Here is a 21,602-nt window from a genome sequence, read left to right on the forward strand (position 1 = left end):
TATTTTGCCATATATAAGAAGTAACTGTTGTCCAGAAACTAGAAACACAAAATTTGAGGGCAGATAAGAAACACTCTAGTCTGCCCCTTTTAAATATATGAAGTAACTGTACAAAGGTAAAGCATCTCTAGACGGGTGTGGATCGTTTTATCGACCATAGTTAGGTCGACATGGGTTTAGGTCGGCATATGCGTTAGGTCGACATGGTTTTTTTTCACTACTTTGTTTTACCCGAATGTCTACACAGTCAACATGGGCACACTATTTTTTTCTCCCACCACGCCCTAGTGCAGGGCTGGGCAATTGCAGCCCTCCAGATGTTTAGGAACTACACATCCCAGCATGCCTTGCATCAGTTTCAGCATGGCCACATAGCAAAACTAATGCAAAGCATCCTGGGATGTGTAGTTCCTCAACATCTGGAGGGCCGTAATTGCCCAGCCCTGCCCTAGTGGATGGTAGGGCATGAAATACCGCCTGTCAGCTCAAAACAGTGAAAAAAACCTATGTCGACCTAGACACCTGTAGACCTAGAACCCTGTTGACCTAACTATGGTCGATAATACTTGGCAAACCGCTTCATATCCAGATCATTTGGGAAGAGGGGGGCCCTAGACTGCACACCCTGTAATGAGAGGTGCTACCTTGCTGAGATTTTTAGCTATATGCAAGACAGAGGCAGGTGCAATATGCACTCATTACTGCTAACATGTATTTCTTTTATAATCCATTTATGAGGTTGTTAGCATCAGGGCCGGCTCTACAACTAGGCAGCTGCCTAGGGCGCCAGGATCTTGGGGGGCGCCATCAAGTCTACAAATCAAAAAATCAAGGATGTCTATGAGGATTCTTGTTGTCCTTAATGCAGGTGGTGGCTGTGGAACTTCTAAGACCTCTATACTCTCCCTTGAGTCATACTTCCTACATTGCTGCCCCCTCCTCCTTGTACTCTGTTTTGGGTGTCAAAGGGGAGGGTGCAGAGTACCTCAAGGGAAAGCAGGGGACTTAAGGGGGGGAGTAAGTTGAAGTTTTGCCTAGGGTGCTGAGAAGCCTTACACCGGCCCTGGTTAGCATACATTTGGCCAAAGATATGTACCTGCCCACCAATGTTAAGGTCACCTCTTTAGAGCAGATCCCTAGCACTATGGGGTTCATGCCATCCTTGGTTCCTTATACTGACAACAGACACAAGTTCATCAGGCTGGGGAGCGCACATTGTACATCGCACAGGATGAGTAAACTGGTCTTTTAAAGAAAGTCTGATGTCCTCAAACTTGAGGCAAATATTACTTCAAAGAATAGATCAACGCTTATCTTAGAGTCTTTTCAGCCAATGTTACAGTCATAAGCATATATAAACCATCAAGGGCAGGATGAGAAAATACATTGACAGACTTCTCAGCAGAAGCAAAATCCTTTTTGGGAATTGGGCAACAGTTTTCCTGTGGTTCATCAACAAGTTTGGGCAGCCAGATGTGGACCTGATGGCAACAAAGAAGGCAGACGCATTCTATTACAGATTCTATCTTTCCAGAACATATGCAGTGGACACCCTTTTTTCTGTTGAATTGTCACCTTTTTCTTTTCCTCTGTCGCATCCTAAAGCCAATAGGATCGGGGGGAGGATATAGCGGTCCTCCCCATTTTGGCCAAGGAGAATGTGGTTCAAAACCACCTTAAAGAAGGCAACGTAGGTACCCTGGACATGACCAATTATGCCAGACCTTCTACATCAGGGTCAGATATACATCCAGATCCAGCAGGATTATGCTTGGAGGATTGGTGACTTGAAGGGAACCTGTTAAGAGAAGTTTTTGTCAGAGCAAGTAATCCAGATTCTATTTCAAGAAAGGAAGTTGCCTCGTGTCGCTTTTGGCCATGAGATTGGAAGTTTTTGACTATGGAAGAGTATGATGGTGATCTATGTGGTGATCGTAAAGCGCTCTGATGTCTTCTGACAGGAGTGACCATTGTTTTTCTCTCTCTCTAAATTTTATGCTGCTAGTTGGGTACAGTCCATCACTAATAATCCTATTTTTGTTTTTGAGCATAACATTATTGTACGTTAATTGTTATTACTTTTATGCTTGATCATGTCCTTCAGTTTTTGGTTTACTTTTGTGGGCTATAATGATCATTTAGTCTTCCTGCTATGCTGCCTGATTTTAAAATGACAAAATGCACCCTGCCCTTTATGGGGGCATCTTGTTGAAACAGCCTTCCTTCTAACATCCCTACCCACGGGCCACGTTGTACTGGGATACGGTCATTCAGTCTACAACAACAGCATTGGGTCAACATGACATTAGGTTGACACAAGCATTAGGTCAACAGTCTGTTTTTTTTTTTTTTTTAGCTGACATGTGCCTACAGGCGGTATTTCAGACCCTACCATCCACTAGGGCATGGTGGGAGAATAAAATAGTGTGCTGAGCACAGCGAGGCACCTTGCTCAAAGCATTGCGAGCAAAGTGAGGGGATGCGGTGCACCTCAAACTGTGTCCATGTCGACTGTGACGACATTCGGGTCAAAAAAACAGTGAAAAACCCCATGTCGACCTTTTGACTGTCAACCTAATGCCATGTTGACCCAGTGGTGTGGGCCCAATGCTTGTCGACCTAGTTGTTGTAGACCCGTTGTACTTTGGTGCTTCCTGCCGGTGAATAGATGCCTTGCGCACCGCACTATTCAGTGTGGGTAGAGTTTTGGTGGTAGCTCGACATCTCCATAAGTGCTTGGCATGCACCTAAGTGTGACAAATCAATGATGTGTCAGGAGGCCACATCCCCTCCCATAGTGGCCACATATATAAGTTTCAACAAAGATGCCCTTCTAGCACAGCACAGCACATAGCATGCTCCTAGGGCTTGCATCAGCCCATTACATACAGTATAACCAAATTGTGTACAGGTTTAGATGGTTAGATGAAACCTTAATAGCTTTATTTTGGTGCAATGTTAAGTATTGTTAGCTGCATATTCTTTAGAACTGCTTTTTTTTTTTTTTTAATGCAAGAGGATATTGTATACTTGCACAGGGAACAAAAGCTGTATTGATTTAAGTGCTACAAATACAGTTTCATTGAATAGTATTATTTATTTATTTCGTAACATTGTTGCTGCAAGAGATGAACTCTAAAAGCTGACAAGAATTCTGGGTAATGACACTCCATATTATTCATAACTTGTATAGGGGGTGTAGTCACACTGTGTACTTACTGTGAATTAACAACTGTTTTCCATAACCAAAGTGCAAGATGCGGATGTTCTCTTAAATGTTTATTTACTGTTTATGGTGTTTTCCCTGGCATCCTTTGTAGACACGTGACCTAACCACAAAGCACATATTTACCTACAGCCATCTCTGAAACAAACTAGTGAAAGTAAAGGATTACAAAGAGTAATTAATAACTTGTTTGTTTTTCTTCAATTTTGATGTTCAAGCTTTGCTAGTTAATTAAGTGTATCCAGTTAGTAAGCAGGCCTTGGCATGTAGTAAGTTCAATAAATTGTTATTCTGCTACTTTCTATCAGAACAAACCTTCTGCAGCGTAATGTAATTCTAGGACATGAACATGTTGTACTGTTTCAGCTCGCTCAAAAAACGGTGACTCTGCCCATTCAATACACTGGAAACTGCAGGACTGGTACCAGGAGCTGCTTCTTGATTGGTGCTTTCTTTACTAATATTGTGTGTCCTTATATACTTATAATGAAATACTTACTGTATAAAGGCCATTGCATATAGAATGGCTTTGGATAACCATACCTATCTGGCCATGTGCCGACAGGCGGTATTTCATGCCCAACCATCCACTAGGGCGTGGTGGGTGAATAAAATAGTGTGCCCGAAGCATGGCGAGCGCAGCGGTGCTATGTTTCAGTGTCCATATTGACTGTCGACTTTCGGGTAAAAAAAAACAGTGAAAACCCTATGTCAACCTTTTGACTGTCGAAATTGCCCGTGTCAACTTAATCTTTGGCTCAAACTAAGAACCTGACACCCTACGCCCATGTAGACCTTTCTGTATGTCGACCCAATGCATGTCGACCTAAGTGGTAGAGACCTATTTATCCATACCATTTAGACAGCCTCGCTTTTTTTTTTGTATTAGTCTTCTTTTCAATTTTTTTGCTAAATAATTTTACACAAATATAATATGGATTTTTTTTTTTTTAAAGCGAATGTGTTATTTCCCATGTCCCATTGCACTGCACACAGATACTGTATTAATGTTCTTGTTGTCCATACAGTAGATAAAGAGGTGTTGTGTGAGGGCTCTTACAGACCAGGCACTGGAAACTGATGGCACTGCAGGAAGATGATAATAGGGAGGGGTACAGAGTCTCTTAATTAACATGATAATAAGCTTTCAGCCATTACGTAATAGCTTAGAAGATGGATAGCTGCTGCTTTGATTTGTTACGGTTAGATCATTTCAAAACAATTGCCAATCTAATGATATACATTATCACTATCACAAAGCGCTGCTTGCTATGTGTCTTGTTTGTTTTTGGGATGTTGTTGATATCTAATAATTAAAGCTATCTTGTCATTTGAGGTGGTTTCATTGTACAACAGACCTGAATTCATTGTTAGTTTGGCACCTGTATCTGTTACAGGATGGTCTCCTGCTAGTGATCATATTTAATTCATATGTTGGTCACAGATACTCCGCACGTTGCAGAACACCAGCTTTAATGACCTATTCAGGTTCAATGACTATTGTTGATTGTCACAGATTATTATTTCTATAAAATGATAATGAGCTATTTAATTTCTAACCAAACTTAAAATCCCCATCTGTCTTTCTGTCTCTCTAGGTTTCTCTTTTGGATGCTAAACGAAGCATGAATATTGGGATATATCTGAAGCAGTTCAAAAAGTAAGCTTTGCATTGCATGTGAAAACTGTCATACATGTATATTGTTGCTGCAGAAATGGCCTTATTCTGTACCTTGTTATTAATGACTTAAGCCTGGTACTCACTATGCGGATCAGTTGGCAGATCACATAAATGCTCCAGTGATCATCCAATCAGTGTGCACACCGTACACTCTGAGCTATTGCTGGCGCAGTGTGCACAATGTTTAATAAATAGGAAGGTTGGGTAGCTTTCAAAATGAATCCGCTCATAAGATGCAACCTCTTGATCTCACTGTTTGCAGGAAGTTGTAAGCAGGTTATTGCTGCAGGAGCATTAGCCTTAAGTGTATTCGGTATGGGAAAGCAAATTTCATTCCAGACTACTCAAGTTTATAGTCCAAACTTATGTTGTGGACGTTATGTGGGATTTTACCTGGATGACTAATAAAACAAATGGCTGTTATTATTTTTTAGTATCCATTTTTCAAAAAATTAGACTGCTCTAAAAAAAATTTCACTACTAGGATATTGATGACTGAAAATTCACCCAATTCACAAATGGGTGAATTTTCGTGGCTTTCAGCTTGCCACCCCTGGGGGTGTGTGAGCTGTCATGTTGGTGTCGGCAGCCTGACCTACCCAGACTGAGCTACATCTGAATGGCTCCCTTTATGGTTGCCGGCGCAGTAAGCAATCTGGCCCAATGTGTGTGTAATATGTAAGGGGTCCTGTTAACAGATGTTAATAAAAGATTGATAGCGCTTCATGTTTATGGTGACAGAATATTGGTCTTTTTCAGCCGTAAATGTTTATTTTATCCTAATAGGACAAATATAAATGGGCATCATCATTACTAAAATCTATGTTTTGAATGTTTGTGCAAACAGGTCTCCTGAGCTTATCATTGAGGATATTTGTAAGGGGAGGTGCGATTTATATGATTCTGAGGCTCTTCAAGAACTTCTTAAGTTGTCTCCAGAAGCAGAAGAGGTAAAAACATTTTATAAATTAAATTTACGATCTATATTTTGTTATGCAATTGTTGTATAACAATACAATGGTGGAACAACTGGTGCGTCCTTAAGGGGTGTGGCTATGCAACCCACCTATTCTATTCTCCCTCTATGGGGGTCGTGAGAAAATAGCCGACGGCCGTCGAGGACCAGACTGTCGGTGTTTTGACAGTCGGAATCCCGATGTCGGGTGAATGCCTGTCAGGATCCTGACTATCGGGACCCGTCCGGCACCCGTCCTTAAGGACACTTGTACAGGGTGACTGCTCCTCCAGGCATTGGCTAATGATATAACCCTTTTTTGTTCCATTGATTCAGCAGCCTTGACTGCTGTTATGCTGAGTACACACGGTGCAATATGATTGCTAGCGATATATTGCTAGCAATATTTTGCCAGCAATCATATTGCTCAGTGTCTCCTTTTCATCAGCGATGAAAAGGAGACACTGCTACTGTCAGGGGGCGGGGGGGAGCAGCAGCGTCTGCTTGCTGCTATCACGCAGTGGGGGGGTACCCAAACGGAGGAGGGAGCAGCAGACGCTGCTGCTATCACGCGGCGGGGACGAGAGAGACCCGAACGGAGGAGGTAGCGAGGGAGCAGCAGCAGCAGACGCTGCTGCTATCACGCGGCGGGGACGAGAGAGACCCGAATGGAGGAGGGAGCAGCAGCAGAAGGGAATCCTTCTGCCGCTGATCTCCACTGACCTCCTGCTCAGCTCCGGGGGAAGTCGCTGGTCACAGGAGCATGCTCCTGCGACCAGCGACCATCGGGGGCTGCACACGGGAGCGCGCACCTGGCGATTCATCGCCGACAGCACACACAAATCACTGGCAATATGGTCGCTCAGCGACCATATTCCCAGCGATATGTGCTGAAATTGCACCCGTGTGTACGCACCATTAGTGTACCTGTGTATTTCCAGCTAGAGAATGGTACACATGTATTTTGGATGCTTTAACCCAACACTGTGTTTCTTTCAAATGACATGTGAAGTTAAAACCATAGTATTACAATGCTTACACATCACTCATTTGATTATTAAGATTTACTTCTCTGAAATGTCTCCCACCTAAAACGTTATGCTGTCTTTTATATGTTGTAAATACAGTAATTTTGTCCAGCTCTCATTTTACATTGTTAAAGCATCAAATAACATATAATCAATATTTAAGTTGGAAAAAGCATATCCTGCTACGTCACCTCATTCCACGGCTAGTTTCCATTAGCTGCTGACACCCTTCCTCTTTAGACAAGATAATGCCTATGTTACAGACAGGAAATGTTATTTATAAAAAAAAAAAAGAGAAATACCCCACTGGCAACTTGGCCTAATTATTTTCATGCATGAAAGCTTAAAGTCAAAATGTGAACTAATCTGCATTGATGGAAAGTCTACTTTTCTACAGTACTCTGGCTGTCTGTGAATCATGTAGGGGTTACTCTCCACTTCCCAGCGAACTTTCTTCTATTCTCAAATGCTACACTGCCAATAATTTTACTTTCTATTAAATCCCGATCAAATCGCACGGTTCCGTGTACAAATTCGATTTCGACTCCACAGTACAGATCTGTACTATATAGTCTTGCCTACATGGTCTATTTTTTTCTATCACATTTCGATTCCACAGGGCCATGCATTGGGATAGAATGCATTCGATTTACGTTCGTTATATAAGCAAAATCGAATTAGAAAATATACATTGAACCATGTGTATGCCTTATCACAATGATTACAGGTTGAGTCTCCCATATCCAAAATGCTTCTGACCAAAAGTATTTTAGATATCTGATTATTTTGGAACATTTGCATACAATGACATATCTTGGGCATATCTAAAAGCAAAATACATTAATGCTTTGCATAAACCAATCCTGAAGGTAACTTTTAGCATGAAACAAAGTCTGTGTACATACACCAAATTAATTTGTTTCATACATAACTTATATCTACAGGTTGAAGATTTTGTAGTAATTTTACGCAAACACAATTTGTGCACATCGAAACACCAGGGTTGACATGCAGGAAAGTAAAAAAAAATGCAGCCAAACCTCAGAAAATGTTGTTTTCAGAGGTTTGGCTGAAGCGCCCATTTGCACCAGGACTGGAATGTGGTGATGTGATGGGCAACGAGATTTTCAAATCATCATTGCCCATAGAAGCCTTTGGACTTCTAACGTAGATTTCTGCTTTGAGGGATCCAACCGAATGCCTCCAAGAATCCCCGGCGGCACGCACGTCACTGAACGCATGTGCAGATAGGACTTCTGGATTTTGGACCCAGAGTCTTATCATCGCAAGGATGGCTTTTACCACAAAACCATCCTTTGCCAAATTCTTCATGCATACAGCATTCCTAAATGACGGTATGCATGCGGAGACTGGTGCCGAGCATCGCCAGCTTCTTGTGATGCTTGCTGAATTCCACTTCAGGTGTCACTATGTCCGTCATGGTTAAAAAAATGTATTTTGGAATATTCCGGACTTCTGCATTTTGGATATGGATGACTCAATCTGTACAAGAGTGCTGCATGATATATAATTGACAAAGATCAGGAGCAATTTTTTTTTTTTTTACTTTTCACAAATATAATACAAATTTTTTCACCAAAACACACCTGTTCAGTGAAACTTGTGTGTTTTTGGTGATTGCAGACCATTTTCACTAAAAATTAGGCTACTTTCAGTGATTTTACTCTTCCTGTCTGAGGCAGGTGAAGCAAAATCCCTCAGAAGCCGTGGCATGTGCCACCTTATAAGAGCTACTTGGATGTGACCATTACCCACTCTCAATGATTCCGGGTAATTGGATACCACCCGTAGCTGTGGTTTTAGCAGGCTGATTGATTACACTCAATAAGAGCTTTTCTATAAATGTGTACTCTTGAGAAGTATACAAATTATCTTCATGTATACACATGTACATTTTATAGACTGGTCTTAAAAAAATCTAATAGCCGCCACTGTGCGTCCCGTCCCGTCCCGCAGCGGCAGCGCTGCTATTTGTGATCACAGCTGCCCAGCCAGGTCAGTGTGTCTGCCCGCCGTGCTCCCCCGCCCCCCGGTGTCTGCATGCATATGCCTGACAGGTGGGCAGGCATATGCATAGCATACAGGGAGGTCGGATGATCTTATGTGCTGACCGTCCGACCTCCCTGATCCGGTCCGATGCGCACACCTGCGATTTTGGGGCGATTTCATCCGGTTATCGGCCCAAAGTGCCGAAATCGGATGAAATCGTCCCAAAATCGTATAGTGTATGGGGGCCTTTAGTGATGTTCCCTTCAGTTTTGTTTTGTTAGAATTTCACCAGCCATTGTTTCGCCCTTAATGCAGCTCTTCAGTTACATGCTGCGTAGTTGCAACTTCTATTCAAACCACTGTTGGTAGAAATATCAAAATGTGAATTCAGGCTTTTCATGTGTTAACACTAGAATAATACTCTATTCACAAAGCCGTTTATGAAGACTATATTCACATCTAGTTTTAATCCTACATAAAGCTTGTTGCTTAGGTTTTATTTATGTGCTAGCTGCAGCCTTGCCCTAAAGCTTTATCTGTTATCACTGTATGAGTAAACCTGTGTATAGTACCTAGTGGTTGTCATTGTGCAATGCCACATGCTTAGTGAGCTTCTGCTATGAGCCTAGGTGATTTATGAGCACATCCTCCCATTCATTTTCATAGTGTTTCTTGGAAACGCTATAAATGTGCTAGGGCTTTTTACAATATATAAGGTATTTAGGTTAGTTCAACATGTGAAATAACCACATGTTTTACCTAGGGTACTAGTATGCCACCCAATATTGTTGCATTTAGGCTGTGTGCATTAAAATGCAAGTGCAAACTAACACTCCCCCTAAGGTGCACACTGGGTGTTTTTGCCCAGCGTGTATGCAGAACGATTATGGGGAAAATGACTCAATGCATACACACTGAGTGATTTTCACCCGTCTAAGCGATATACACAAGGGTGGGTGGCTCTTAATAACGGGGCGCTATGGAAAGGCGTCTACCCTGTCGCTCAGCAGTGGCAGCCAACGAGGATGCAGGAGCGTGCGTCAGCACTTACTGCTCATCGCTGTCCCATATACACTGGGCGGCTTTTGACGGTAGCTCAAGCTGTAAAAGCGAGCTGCTTTCAGCTCAAAATCACCCAGTGTGTATGGGCCTTTACATACGTTATGGGATTCAGCTATAGAGGCCATGGCCTGGAATGGGTGGTGGAGAATGGTGTTTGTTGTATTTCAGGCTTAACGGCCTACACAAGGGTAGATGAGCGTTTTGAGCGATATTAGGTCACACAGCACACAGCGCTGCACCACTGAGCGATCCGTCAGGGGCAGTGTTCTCTGTGAAAACACTGGCCCTGACACCGGCGATTTTATAGATTTATCTAGCCTTCTGGATATTAATTGCTGGAACCATAGCAATGTGCGGGGCCGTGTTTCTCTGTGCCCCACACACGGAGCGATGTAGGGGCATTTTATAAGCAATCTAGTGAGATCGCTTAGAAAATGCCTGGGGATCACTATGTGTATAGGCCCCATAAGTGTGAAAGTTCTAGTTAGCAGGGTTTGTCTAAGCCTGCACCAGTTAAATTGGTATCCTTATAATGGCAATACATTGTAATAGACTCTGTTTTGGTAAACATGCAAAGAGTGTGATGATTTGTGTATTTCTTTACTGTATACTTTGTACTTAATCAAAAATAAAGAGCTAATCCATAGTGTCAGTGGATGTTCTTAGCGTGTTGTGTGCAGTACATCCACATTTATTCAGACATTTGTAAAATGATTTGCATGACAAATACGACACATGCCTGTATAGATAATTCTATAATAATACATACACTGTAAATTAAATCCTATTATTGCTACTCATTGTAGTTGTTATTCCGCATGGGGATTATGTTCAATTAGATATAGTTATTTCTTTTATATTTCATCTTGCCTTAACAGGTAGTCATGATAGTGTTGGCTGGAACAGGGATTACAAATAACGTATGTGTGTGTTTTTTAATGTATAAATAAAACCTCAGTGCTGGGTAGAAAAAAGGAATTTGCTGGAACGATTATCGGATTAGCATACTGTACAATTTAGGAGTGTCCTTTCATATTGGGAACAATAGAGGTATCCTTTTCTGCTGAATAAAATACCTCCTGGAATTATAAAATGATCCTACAGCATTGATGTTTATGCGTCGTTTACAGTTTTTTTCTTGTTGTAAAATAATGTGTGTTTTTTTTAATAGGTAAAGAAGCTGAAAGCATATAATGGGGAAATCGCTAAATTGTGTCTGACTGATTCTTTTATGTACATGTTGATTCAGGTGCCAAAGTAAGTTTTAAATTAGTAAATGTTACTAGTGTAATTGTTTAGGGACCCTTGGTCATATGCAGCCACACAAGCAAGAAGCCAACTGCTATCCTACATATTCAGCTTATAATTATCATTTCAAAGGAGCGGTTAAATGTAGTTTTTAAAACAGGGTGCAAACCAGCATCGACTAAATAAAAGATCAATTAAGATTTGAAGGTTTGCCAGGGCAAGTTTATTATGTGGGAAAAGTATATCATGCCCCTATGCAGCAACCATACTTCTAACCAGCCTATGCATGCCAAGTTATACTGCGAACCTGCGCAATTGCAGGTTCGCACCGGGACTTTTAAACGGTTTAGTCCCGGGGCGACTCTGCATGTGTGGGCTGTTCAGATCGCATCAGCGAACCAGCAATATTGCCTGTTCGCTGACATCATGTGGGGGCGCTTCGGAGCATCATTGAGGGCGGGGGAGGAGGCAGTGCTTAGATCTGGTGCTGCTCCAAGCAATGCGTCCTCCGTAACAGGAAATGGGTTGTTCGACCCGATTTACCCATTAACACTGCACAGCAACAAACCAGTAAGAACTCTTCCTGTTACCCAGTTCAAATTGCTGTGTTGCTTACCGGTTAGCTGTAACTGGTAACCCCTTTCACATCGCACAAATTACTGGGTCAGACCGGCATGAACCCAGTAATTTTGTGCAGTGTGAAAGGGGTATTAGGAAAACAATGCACTGATTGCAAGCAGTTGTAATCTGTATGACCTTGACCTATGAGTTCTCTGCACACATTACACTGCTGTGTGGCAAAGGGGCTAGTTTGTGGGAACCTACCTGCCCTCTCATAATCGAGCTTTGCAGGTGTGTGTTATTAATTCAGGTATTGAAATGTTAACAGCAGCACAGAATTTTTTTATTTAAGCATGCTTTGCACTATAGAAAGTGGTAATATAATTTTACTTCTATGCTACAGTATAATGCAGAGGTTCTGAATCCGTTTTTGAGTATCAAAATCTTTTTCACAGCACTCGTAAGCCAAAACTTTTTATACATTTATTACATTAAATAGTTTTAACCTTAACCCTTTGAGTGCCAACATTTCTGAGAGATATGCATTATATTGGCTAAAAATTTCAACATCGCTTAAATTTGTTATATAAATCCAATAAAAAATGTTGTGGAAAAAAAAGATATTTCCTATATGAGGTAAACATTACAGGTCATTATGACGAAAACAAATATTTGCTTGACAATTTTCACACCAATTTTGACAAATTCACTTGACACTCAAAGGCTTAAGTTCAGTTATGTGGTGAGGGGCAGGATTCACCACTTCACTTGTCCACATACAGTATTTTCTGGTTGGAAGCCACCAGACTGATTTAGCTGATTACGTTGACAAAAATAATTTGAATTAGTACTTAACCAACCCAGGGCACCCCTGTAATTGCCCTCCCCCCAGTATGTCACAGAATACAGTTTTGGAACCCCTGGTATGATTATTAATTTCTACTGAATCTCATACAAAATTGTTTTTTTTTTTTTCTTCCAGTTATTACTTGCGAATAGAAGCCATGGTGCTTAAAAAAGAATTTTCACCTTCTTATTCCTCATTAAATAAAGACATGATGGTTATCAGGATTGCTACAAAAGGTAAATAATTGAGTAATATGGCAGAAAATTCTTTTCTACCCACAAATTTCCGGTTCCATTTTTCTTCCTTAACTATTTGAAAAAAGTTTGCTTTAAATATGGTGAAATGAGGTACAGAAAGTTGAGGGGGTACAATATGGCATAGAGACCCACCATGGAAACCATGGCAAATATATTCAGAAGTTACAGTAAAGTATAAATCTCCTCCTCAAGGATCCCTAGTAGGACATGTACATACCTCCTATCATGTTCTCTTTTATAATCATAACTATGCCTTAATCCATCTGAAATGGTGCGTAACTGCGCCATGTCACGTGTGTGTGTGTGTGTGTGTCTAGTGCTGCTGATGCAATGGAGAACATTGCTGTGGCCCTTATACAGTATATGTCCCCTCACACTCCATGTTGAAATGTGACTTGTTGAAAACGATGTAAGAAGCCTTTTTATAAGAAAAGTATCATATATACTCGTGGGTCATTGCTCTTACACTGCATTTACAGTAAACGTTAGGAGGAAAAAATAACTGCTCATACTGTAATATATCTATAGAAATCTAAAACCTATGCCGTCACATGCTTGGTTCCCTAAAGCACTTACTGTAGATAACATTAAATGAAACTTGTGTGCAGTGTAGCACTAATGAACCAGGGACATAGATCGACACATGAAAAAGGTCGACATACTTTAGGTCAACATGGCAAAGGTCCACATGGGATTTTCACTTTTTTTTTTTTTTTAAAGGTTTTTTTTTTGTTTATATTTTACCATCCATCCGTAAACAAGTGGCAATTTTAGCAAGAATCGCCTGTGCACACAGGGCGACGGTCGCCGGGAGCACTCTCCCACAACCGGCCCTAATGTGGTCGCAAAGCATGCGGCTGTGCCCAGCGTCTTCCCCCGGCAGAGTGTCTCCTTTTCATCAGCAACCAATCGCTCCGTGTGTATGGGGCTATAGGGTTAGATTATAATGGTGTGTCTGAAGTATGGTTTGCGAAACGGTATGCTTATACCGTGTCTTTGTCTACCTAGACACCCCCCCTTCCCTCTGTTGACCAATAGGGGTCGACCTATTAACTATCAACCGTATGACCCATACCCAAAGTGACGTCCCATTTGCAGTGTCCTTAGTCAATCAGAATTCTCTACTTTTATTGTTTTCCGCATATGACTCAGTTGTCCTGTGCAGTTTACAACAGGTGCTGCATAGTATGCAGGGCGCGCTCGCTACCCAGTACAGTAACAATAAGCAGAATTGTCTCCAGCTTTAGTAATATGGCAAAAAAGCACTAAAACTGTCTACATAGATAAAGCATGTTATTAACACCTGTCAGTGTAAGTATTATAGTGCACTGATTGTGGAAAATACATTCAAATCATCTACTTTAGGGAACTAAGGCAGTGCCTATTGTGTTCATGTAATTCTTGGGTGTCTGTTACTATGTTTATTTTTACTTTAAATGAGTATTACTCTTATACAGTTGGGCAGACAGACTGATCCAGTTCTTCTTTACAAATAGTGAAGCACGCCCATTGTACGATATGCACATTAATTACCATGCTGAAGACTACACGTCTTTCTGAGTTATAATTTGGGATTATGGCAAGGGCCTGACCCACATTTTGTTAAGGTGTGTGTAATGTGGGAGGGTAGAGTGAATCGCACTTAAATGTTATAGAGGTTACATGCAAAAAAATAAATATAGCATATCACATATATTTATATTAGGTTGGTAAATCTTGTAGAAGAAGGAATTTATTACTTCCTCCCCATAGTGGAATTTTAAACACTGTTTACACTGGTTTATTACTGTAGTGAGGGTGATTTATAATGCAGTGTATGACACTATTATGCCAGGTTATACACAAGTAGTGTGTTTATAAAGGTGCACTGTAGTATAGAGAGGTTACTTAAGAATTGAAAAAATAAAAAAATCCCAATAAACTTAAAATTGTTCATTTTTTCTTGAAAATCCGGATAATTTGTTTTTTAATTCTAAATTACCCTTAAACCTGTTTTTATAATTTGGAAAAAAAACAGGATCCAAAAAGCACTGCTCTATCCGTTCGGACTGCATCTGAAATCTCTGCACAATGCAGTTTGTGCTCAGAATTATTTTGTCTGGAATAATCTTCACTTTCAGGCTATCCTTTTTTGTCTTAGTGAGCTTTAGTTATTGCATTAAAAAGCAATATATTGAATAGAATCATTGAAGTGATGCAAAATGTTTGGAGATCTTAAGAGGTTTTAAGAAGGTGGGTGCAAATTGCTGCTACCACTGCATTTAAACGCCAGCAACAGCCCCATTCTACCAGATGCCCGATATGCACAAAAAGGCTTGCGACCATATGGGATAGTGACACTTTTAGGTCAGATCCTGCTACTGTAAGCATTCACAAACAAAAATAATGTAATGTCTTCTATAGCTGGACTTTACCATCTCTCCCTGCCTCAGAATAGTAAGCATACATTTGTATTAGAAATATGAGAGGCCATGGTCACGTAGTAAAGAACACCTACTATGCTTGGGTGTTTTGTTTTTTTCACTACAGTATTCGAGCATCCTGTCTGCTGGTGAGTCTTAGAATAAGCTGGGTATAAATTACAGTTTCCACAGCAGTGTGAAGCATTACGTTACACAGCATGTATAAACACGAGTAGCATTTCCAGTACTGATTTTTGTGCTTTTCCTCTGTGTGCTGGGTTAGGTGCAGATCACATTGCCATGAAACTCATTTACCCTTTGGTCAGTAATAAAATGCTAGTTGGTGTGAGGCTATGAGTAATGTTTTGCCTATATGGAGCATTCCATAGTGAGTGGTTTCCTTTTCTTTTTCAGAAATCATGTCATGTGACCAGCTGCATTCCATCTTGTTCTTGGTCCTGCAGGCTGGCAACATCATGAATGCGGTAAGTTTCAGGACTGTTCTCTCTGCTCTTACGCGTGTCTGCAGCTAAATCTCTAATTGTTTTTGTGTTGTTTTTTTTTAACTAACTCTTATGTTTTTGGGTTTTCAATAGGGTGGTTATGCTGGAAACGCTGTTGGCTTTAAGTTATCATCCTTGCTGAGGCTCGCAGACACAAAGGCAAATAAGCCTGGAATGAATCTGTTACACTTTGTGGCTCTGGTATGTACTGCGTCCTATTATAGTCCATTGTTCTGTGTATATATTGTTGAGACCTTGTGATACATGTGTCTCAGAGGTTCCTACACTAATTAGCTATGGAAACCCCTCTTGGTATAGATTTTCTTACCATTCCCCTTTATAACTGTTTATACAAAGAGACCCTACATGGCTAGTGATATAGAAACATGGAATGTGATTTCAGAATAGAACCAAATGGCTCATCTATGCTACAAATGAGCGGTTGGGGGTCACTTGCAGGTTATGGGTAAGGTATAAGCCTTCCAAAAACATTGGCTGGTGGCAAGAGAACAGTGGGTACTCTTTACTTAGAAGGGCGCCCATCTCGGCCATCTCGGGCATTGAATGCACTAAAAAATCAGGTGCGATGCGACAGACGAGATGCCCGAGATTTCCCATAGGGAACAATGTTAAATGTCTCAATTGACCCGATTTTCCTGTTCAATGCCTCAATTGACCCAATTTTTCCATAGGAAACAATGTTAAATGGGCCACAGAGGCCAAATAGGCACCCTGAAGTGAATAATGGCCACCCGAATTGTTAACGCCACCCCACGATCAACGTCAACCCGAAGCGTGGCGAGCGCAGCGGTACGCGTCCTACGACCTTTTCATACCCCCACTATCCACGTCGGCGTGGAGTTGAGAATAGAAAGTGTGGCGAGCGCAGCGAGGGGACGCGGATACCTTCACAGGTATCCGCGTCCCCTCGCGCTCGCCACGCTTCGGGCTCGGTGGCTCGCTGCGCTCGCCACACTTTCTATTCTCAACTCCACGCCGACGTGGATAGTGGGGGTATGAAAAGGTCGTAGGACGCGTACCGCCGCCCCTCGCGGGCTCGCTGCGCTCGCCACGCTTCGGGTTGACGTTGATCGTGGGGTGGCGTTAACAATTCGGGTGGCCATTATACACTTCAGGGTGCCTATTTGGCCTCTGTGGCCCATTTAACATTGTTTCCTATGGAAAAATCGGGTCAATTGAGGCATTGAACAGGAAAATTGGGTCAATTGAGACATTTAACATTGTTCCCTATGGGAAATCTCGGGCATCTCGTCGGTTGATCGCACCCGATTTTTTAGTGCATTCAATGCCCGAGATGCCCGAGATTTTTTACTAACGATGCCCACGATCAAAATCGTGGGCGCCCTTCTAAGTAAAGAGTACCGAACAGTGTTTATGAAACTATAGTAATGCTTAAAAGGCTAGATATAACAAAGAACAAGGACTCCTCACATGTCCACCAGCTCCTCCACATGGGATGTGCATACATTTAGACATTAGAACATGACACCAGACACCCCCCCCCCCCCCCCCACACACACACACACACACAAACACATGCACACACCCTTGACAAGCAGTGTGGTGTGCACATTGGTGCAGTGGTCATTTGACCCACACATTTTATTACCAGTGTATTTACTACTGTCTGTTTTGTATTGTTATGAAGCAATATCTTTTATTCCAACTGTGAGATCGATATATTTGCTTTTTAATAAACCTTTCCGTTTAATTTTCAATCCAAAACCGTTATTATCACTCATTGCCAATGTTTTTCTTCTTTTAATGTTTTGTAGGAAGCACAAAAGAAAGATGCTGCACTGCTGACCTTTTCTGAGCAGCTGCCACATGTTAAAGAAGCAGCCAGGTAAGAGCAGCTGGCCAACCGTATATATATATATATATATGTGTGTGTGTGTATGTATGTGTGTGTGTGTGTGTGTGTGTGTGTGTGTGTATATGTATGTATGTATATGTGTGTGTGTGTGTATATGTATGTATGTGTGTGTGTATATATATGTGTATCTATCTATCTATCTTATGCAGGTGTTCATGGATTTGTGTTTTTGATATACTGCAGGTATCCTTCCTGTGGGATGCCTACAATATTATTATCACAGTATGACCATGTTTGATGGTGCTGACTTCTTGTGAGTAGAATCACCCATGTATTTAGAGATTGTTGCTGTGTTGGGTCTCTTACTGAGCTCCATTCCAGTAATTTGCAGCATGTTATTTTGACATGAATTCTCCTTGCTGTGTTCCCCTGAGATCGGCATATGCATTGCATATTCTCTTAAGGCTCCTGCCAGCTAGATCAGTACTTGGAGAGCACATGGACAACAAGTGGTAGCATCACTGTGGATGTGCCTTTTCTGCTTATAATGTGTAACCGTGGTTATTACATGCCCTTGTCCAGCAGCAAAACGCCTTTTTATATGTTGATAATGATAGCAGTACATCATGTTTTGGAAGGTTGTTTTTGGTTCCTGTCGCTTCCTTAGGGTGGCTTGGTGATATGTTTTTTTTTCTTTTGAGTGTTTCGGATGTTTTGTGTTCAGAGCTTGGACAGTCTGAAAGACTGCTGCAATTAGTGCACATGTGGCCAAACACGTGCACTGGAAGAAAGTTCTTCTCTTTCGGGTTCACCTGTACAGTTGTCTCTGTGCTGGATCACTACCTGTGTTGGCAGCCAGCATGTCCTGTATTTGTATCTTAGAAACACACTGCTGTTATTATTATACACATCATATTGCATAAGGTTAGGAGTAATGCAGAGGGAACTAGCACATATGACTGGTTATGTAACTTAGTTTTCTTTGTACTCAGCGATGAGGACATATTTGAACTTATAAGGGCAAAATTTAGACTTTATCTTTACAGTATGGTAATGGATATGTTTTTCTTTCTGAGTAACACCTCACACTCAGCGTGGACATACAGATGTAGAACAGATTACTGCGTGCCAGTGCAAAAGTGACCTGGCTACATGAGTCTATCTGAGGAGACTAGGTAATGTTAAGCAGCAGCACAGACTTACAATATAGCATTAATGGAGCTTTGGACAGGTTACATATTGCCATATAGCACAATGTTCTCCACCTTGGGTTGCTAAGAAGCAATCCTATTGCATTTAAAGGGCAGCTATTGTGGTATTTGTCTGCTTGGAGTACCTTAGGTATTGCATCAAACAATTTGTTTATTTAATCCGTCTGTCATTTTACGTTTTTAAATAGGTGGTTGTTTTTTGTGCTTTTCTCTCGGGTGTAACTATATTTATAATCTATAGAAGACCTACTGTATGTATATAATTGTCGCTGTGACAAATGCCATAAGTTTTGCTGATGTTTTGCATCTGCTGCAGTCCTAAGTACATATTTATTTTCATGGTCACATATAAAACCCATTTGTGTCATTCCCAAAGATGCAGTTTACTCCTTTTTGGTTTGATGGCCCACGGAAAAGCCTTGAAGCGTTAAAGAGCAAGAATGTAACCTAAGGTGATTGGCTTTCCCACATTAATGCTGGGGGAAACTTTCACTTGTTACTATGACAGAGCGAGTAGGGTCAAAGGGCTGATTTATGCACAAAAGCTCAGCTTGTACTTGGCACTGAGCAAACTCCCGTTTTCAGAAAAGCGAGGGAGTATTCGCTGGCATGGTGAGAAGCAGCTATCCCCTTTATCCCACACTTATGCTAAGCCCCGGGCTTCACATTATGTTTGATCTACTGTTCAGTATAGATATTAAGTCCATTTATACCCATAGATTTTTATGACCACCAGATGTGCTGGGCTGAATGTATAGGTGCTCTGTAATGGTTCAAATTAATGTGTGTTTTTGTTCCTGCAGCAGGAAGCAGACTGGTTCCATTGTAATTAAGGGAAATTGGTAGTGTTAATCGAGGCAAGGGCAAATGGAAAACCATTAGTTTCGTTACTGAGTTATGCGTTTTTTGTTTTGTCAGGAGCCAAAGTATAACGCGTTCTTATCTGGCATAACGGCTTAAAATAACAATAAACCAAGTGTGTAAGTGTTTTATTGAATAACTCTGTACAATAATTGAATCATCAGTGACGGTGCTGTGAGTGTTACAGCTTCAGAACATTTTACCTGGGACTGTCGGTGATGAATGAGGCAAATCTGCTGACAAAACTCCCAGTTCCATGACCTAGCTTCCACAAACTAATCTAGTGTTTGGGTTTGACAAATAGGCATGGCTGTGTTTGACATTGAGGTGCTTGCTTGTGTAGTCAAACATTATGGACAGCATACTTATTGCTCTAGGTTACCTTTCTGTTATATTTTGTTTGTTTTGCACTGTCTTGCAGGTTATCCATAGACAATGTAGAAGCAGAGTTCCATTTACTGTCAACAAAAACAAAAACTCTGAAAGACCAAATAAAAAAGGACCCTGAATTGGCTCAGCAAATGGAAGACTTTGTCCAGGTATGCTGGAGCATTCACATCCTTACGCTTAATATCAATGTTTCCTGTTTCAAAGTACTTAAATGTGTGTTCAACTTGTGCCACCTATTTTTTTTTTTTGTGGCATATTTTTCAACCACTATTTTGCTTCAAGTTCTTACTTCAAGATCACGTTGCAAAAACACTTTGCAGAAACACATAAACACATAGTAGATGTGAGTAGAAACCAACTATTTGCAGTTGCATCACTGACTTGTAATCTGATAACAAGGCAACATGAAGTGTGAGGAAGGAAAGGTATCAATAGTCCTTTCTCATGATACAGTAGATAATGGCATAAAAATAGGCTACAAGAGAGCGCATCAACAAAGCCTCCATACAATACAATCACACCCCCTATTATAGTGATTTGGAAAAGTATGCTAAGCAGACTTTCTCCAATTTCTTTTGCTGTGTTCGTGCACATTTCTATGTTTAACCTGCTATTTTGTTAGCGCTGGCATTTTTAACAGATATTTTTAGGACTCAGTGTTAAGATGCTTTTAGCTATGGTGAGCACCATTTTTGTTATCATTTCTCACGTGAAACTCCTCAATAGGATCAGACAGCGACAGAACACCTTGTAGCCAATCAGGGCAGTAGCCAGATCTTGTGGGTAATGATGGTTATTTTAGTAAACACTGGGCTTAATTGTGCAAGGAACATGAGGAGTGAATCAAAATGAAGCTGGAATTCACCAACTGAGTTAGGAATGAACATGTTTCTGCAGCAGAAGAGTGTGGGTGCGAAGGTTCTTTCAAACTGAGAAACTAATAGTGTTCATGCTAGCACCCTGCACTTAATCAGGGTGCTAGCATGAAAATAATGTTCATCTTCTGTATAAAACAAAGTACATTCAGTTTAATGTTCTTATATTGTTTAAATTACTGAGATTAAACTACTGTTTGTTCACTTTTTTTTTCTTTTAATGTAAATGGTCAGAAGAGTAGGTAAGAAAACTTTGGTGTTTATTAAAGGTAGATCAATATCAATATATATATATATATATATATATATATATATATATATATATATATATATATATATATATATATATATATATATATATACCTGTATATATATATATATATATATATATATATATATACCTGTATATATATATATATATATATATATATATATATATATATATATATATATATATATTTTTTTTTTTTTTTTTTCCCTTTTAGCATTTAATTTCACAAATGACCAGCCTCTGGCTATTTAACAGTTTGCCCAATGTGGTTACATCAAGGCTGGGCTTTCCCTGACATGAGAAATGCCCAGTCTCAAAGGTACCATTCAGGCCCCTATTCTCACTGGTCATTCCCTAGTTTGTGGCAGTGGTGATCA

The 21,602-nt window shown here is 40.7% G+C and overlaps 1 protein-coding gene across 2 annotated transcripts in view; it reads left to right on the forward strand.

Moving 5' to 3' along the window:
• Positions 1-21,602, forward strand: part of FHDC1 (FH2 domain containing 1) — a 44,023-nt gene that overhangs the window by 17,548 nt on the left and 4,873 nt on the right. For both annotated transcript variants that reach the window (XM_083171832.1, XM_083171840.1), the window contains exons 3-10: positions 4,825-4,886; positions 5,755-5,857; positions 11,134-11,219; positions 12,754-12,854; positions 15,692-15,762; positions 15,874-15,981; positions 17,577-17,647; positions 20,111-20,228. In XM_083171832.1, coding sequence (XP_083027958.1) covers positions 4,825-4,886; positions 5,755-5,857; positions 11,134-11,219; positions 12,754-12,854; positions 15,692-15,762; positions 15,874-15,981; positions 17,577-17,647; positions 20,111-20,228 — 720 coding nt within the window. The remainder of the gene's footprint in view (positions 1-4,824; positions 4,887-5,754; positions 5,858-11,133; positions 11,220-12,753; positions 12,855-15,691; positions 15,763-15,873; positions 15,982-17,576; positions 17,648-20,110; positions 20,229-21,602) is intronic.

The sequence above is a fragment of the Crinia signifera genome, chromosome 1 (assembly GCF_055691185.1).
Source record: "Crinia signifera chromosome 1, ASM5569118v1, whole genome shotgun sequence".
NCBI classification, from domain to species: domain Eukaryota; kingdom Metazoa; phylum Chordata; class Amphibia; order Anura; family Myobatrachidae; genus Crinia; species Crinia signifera.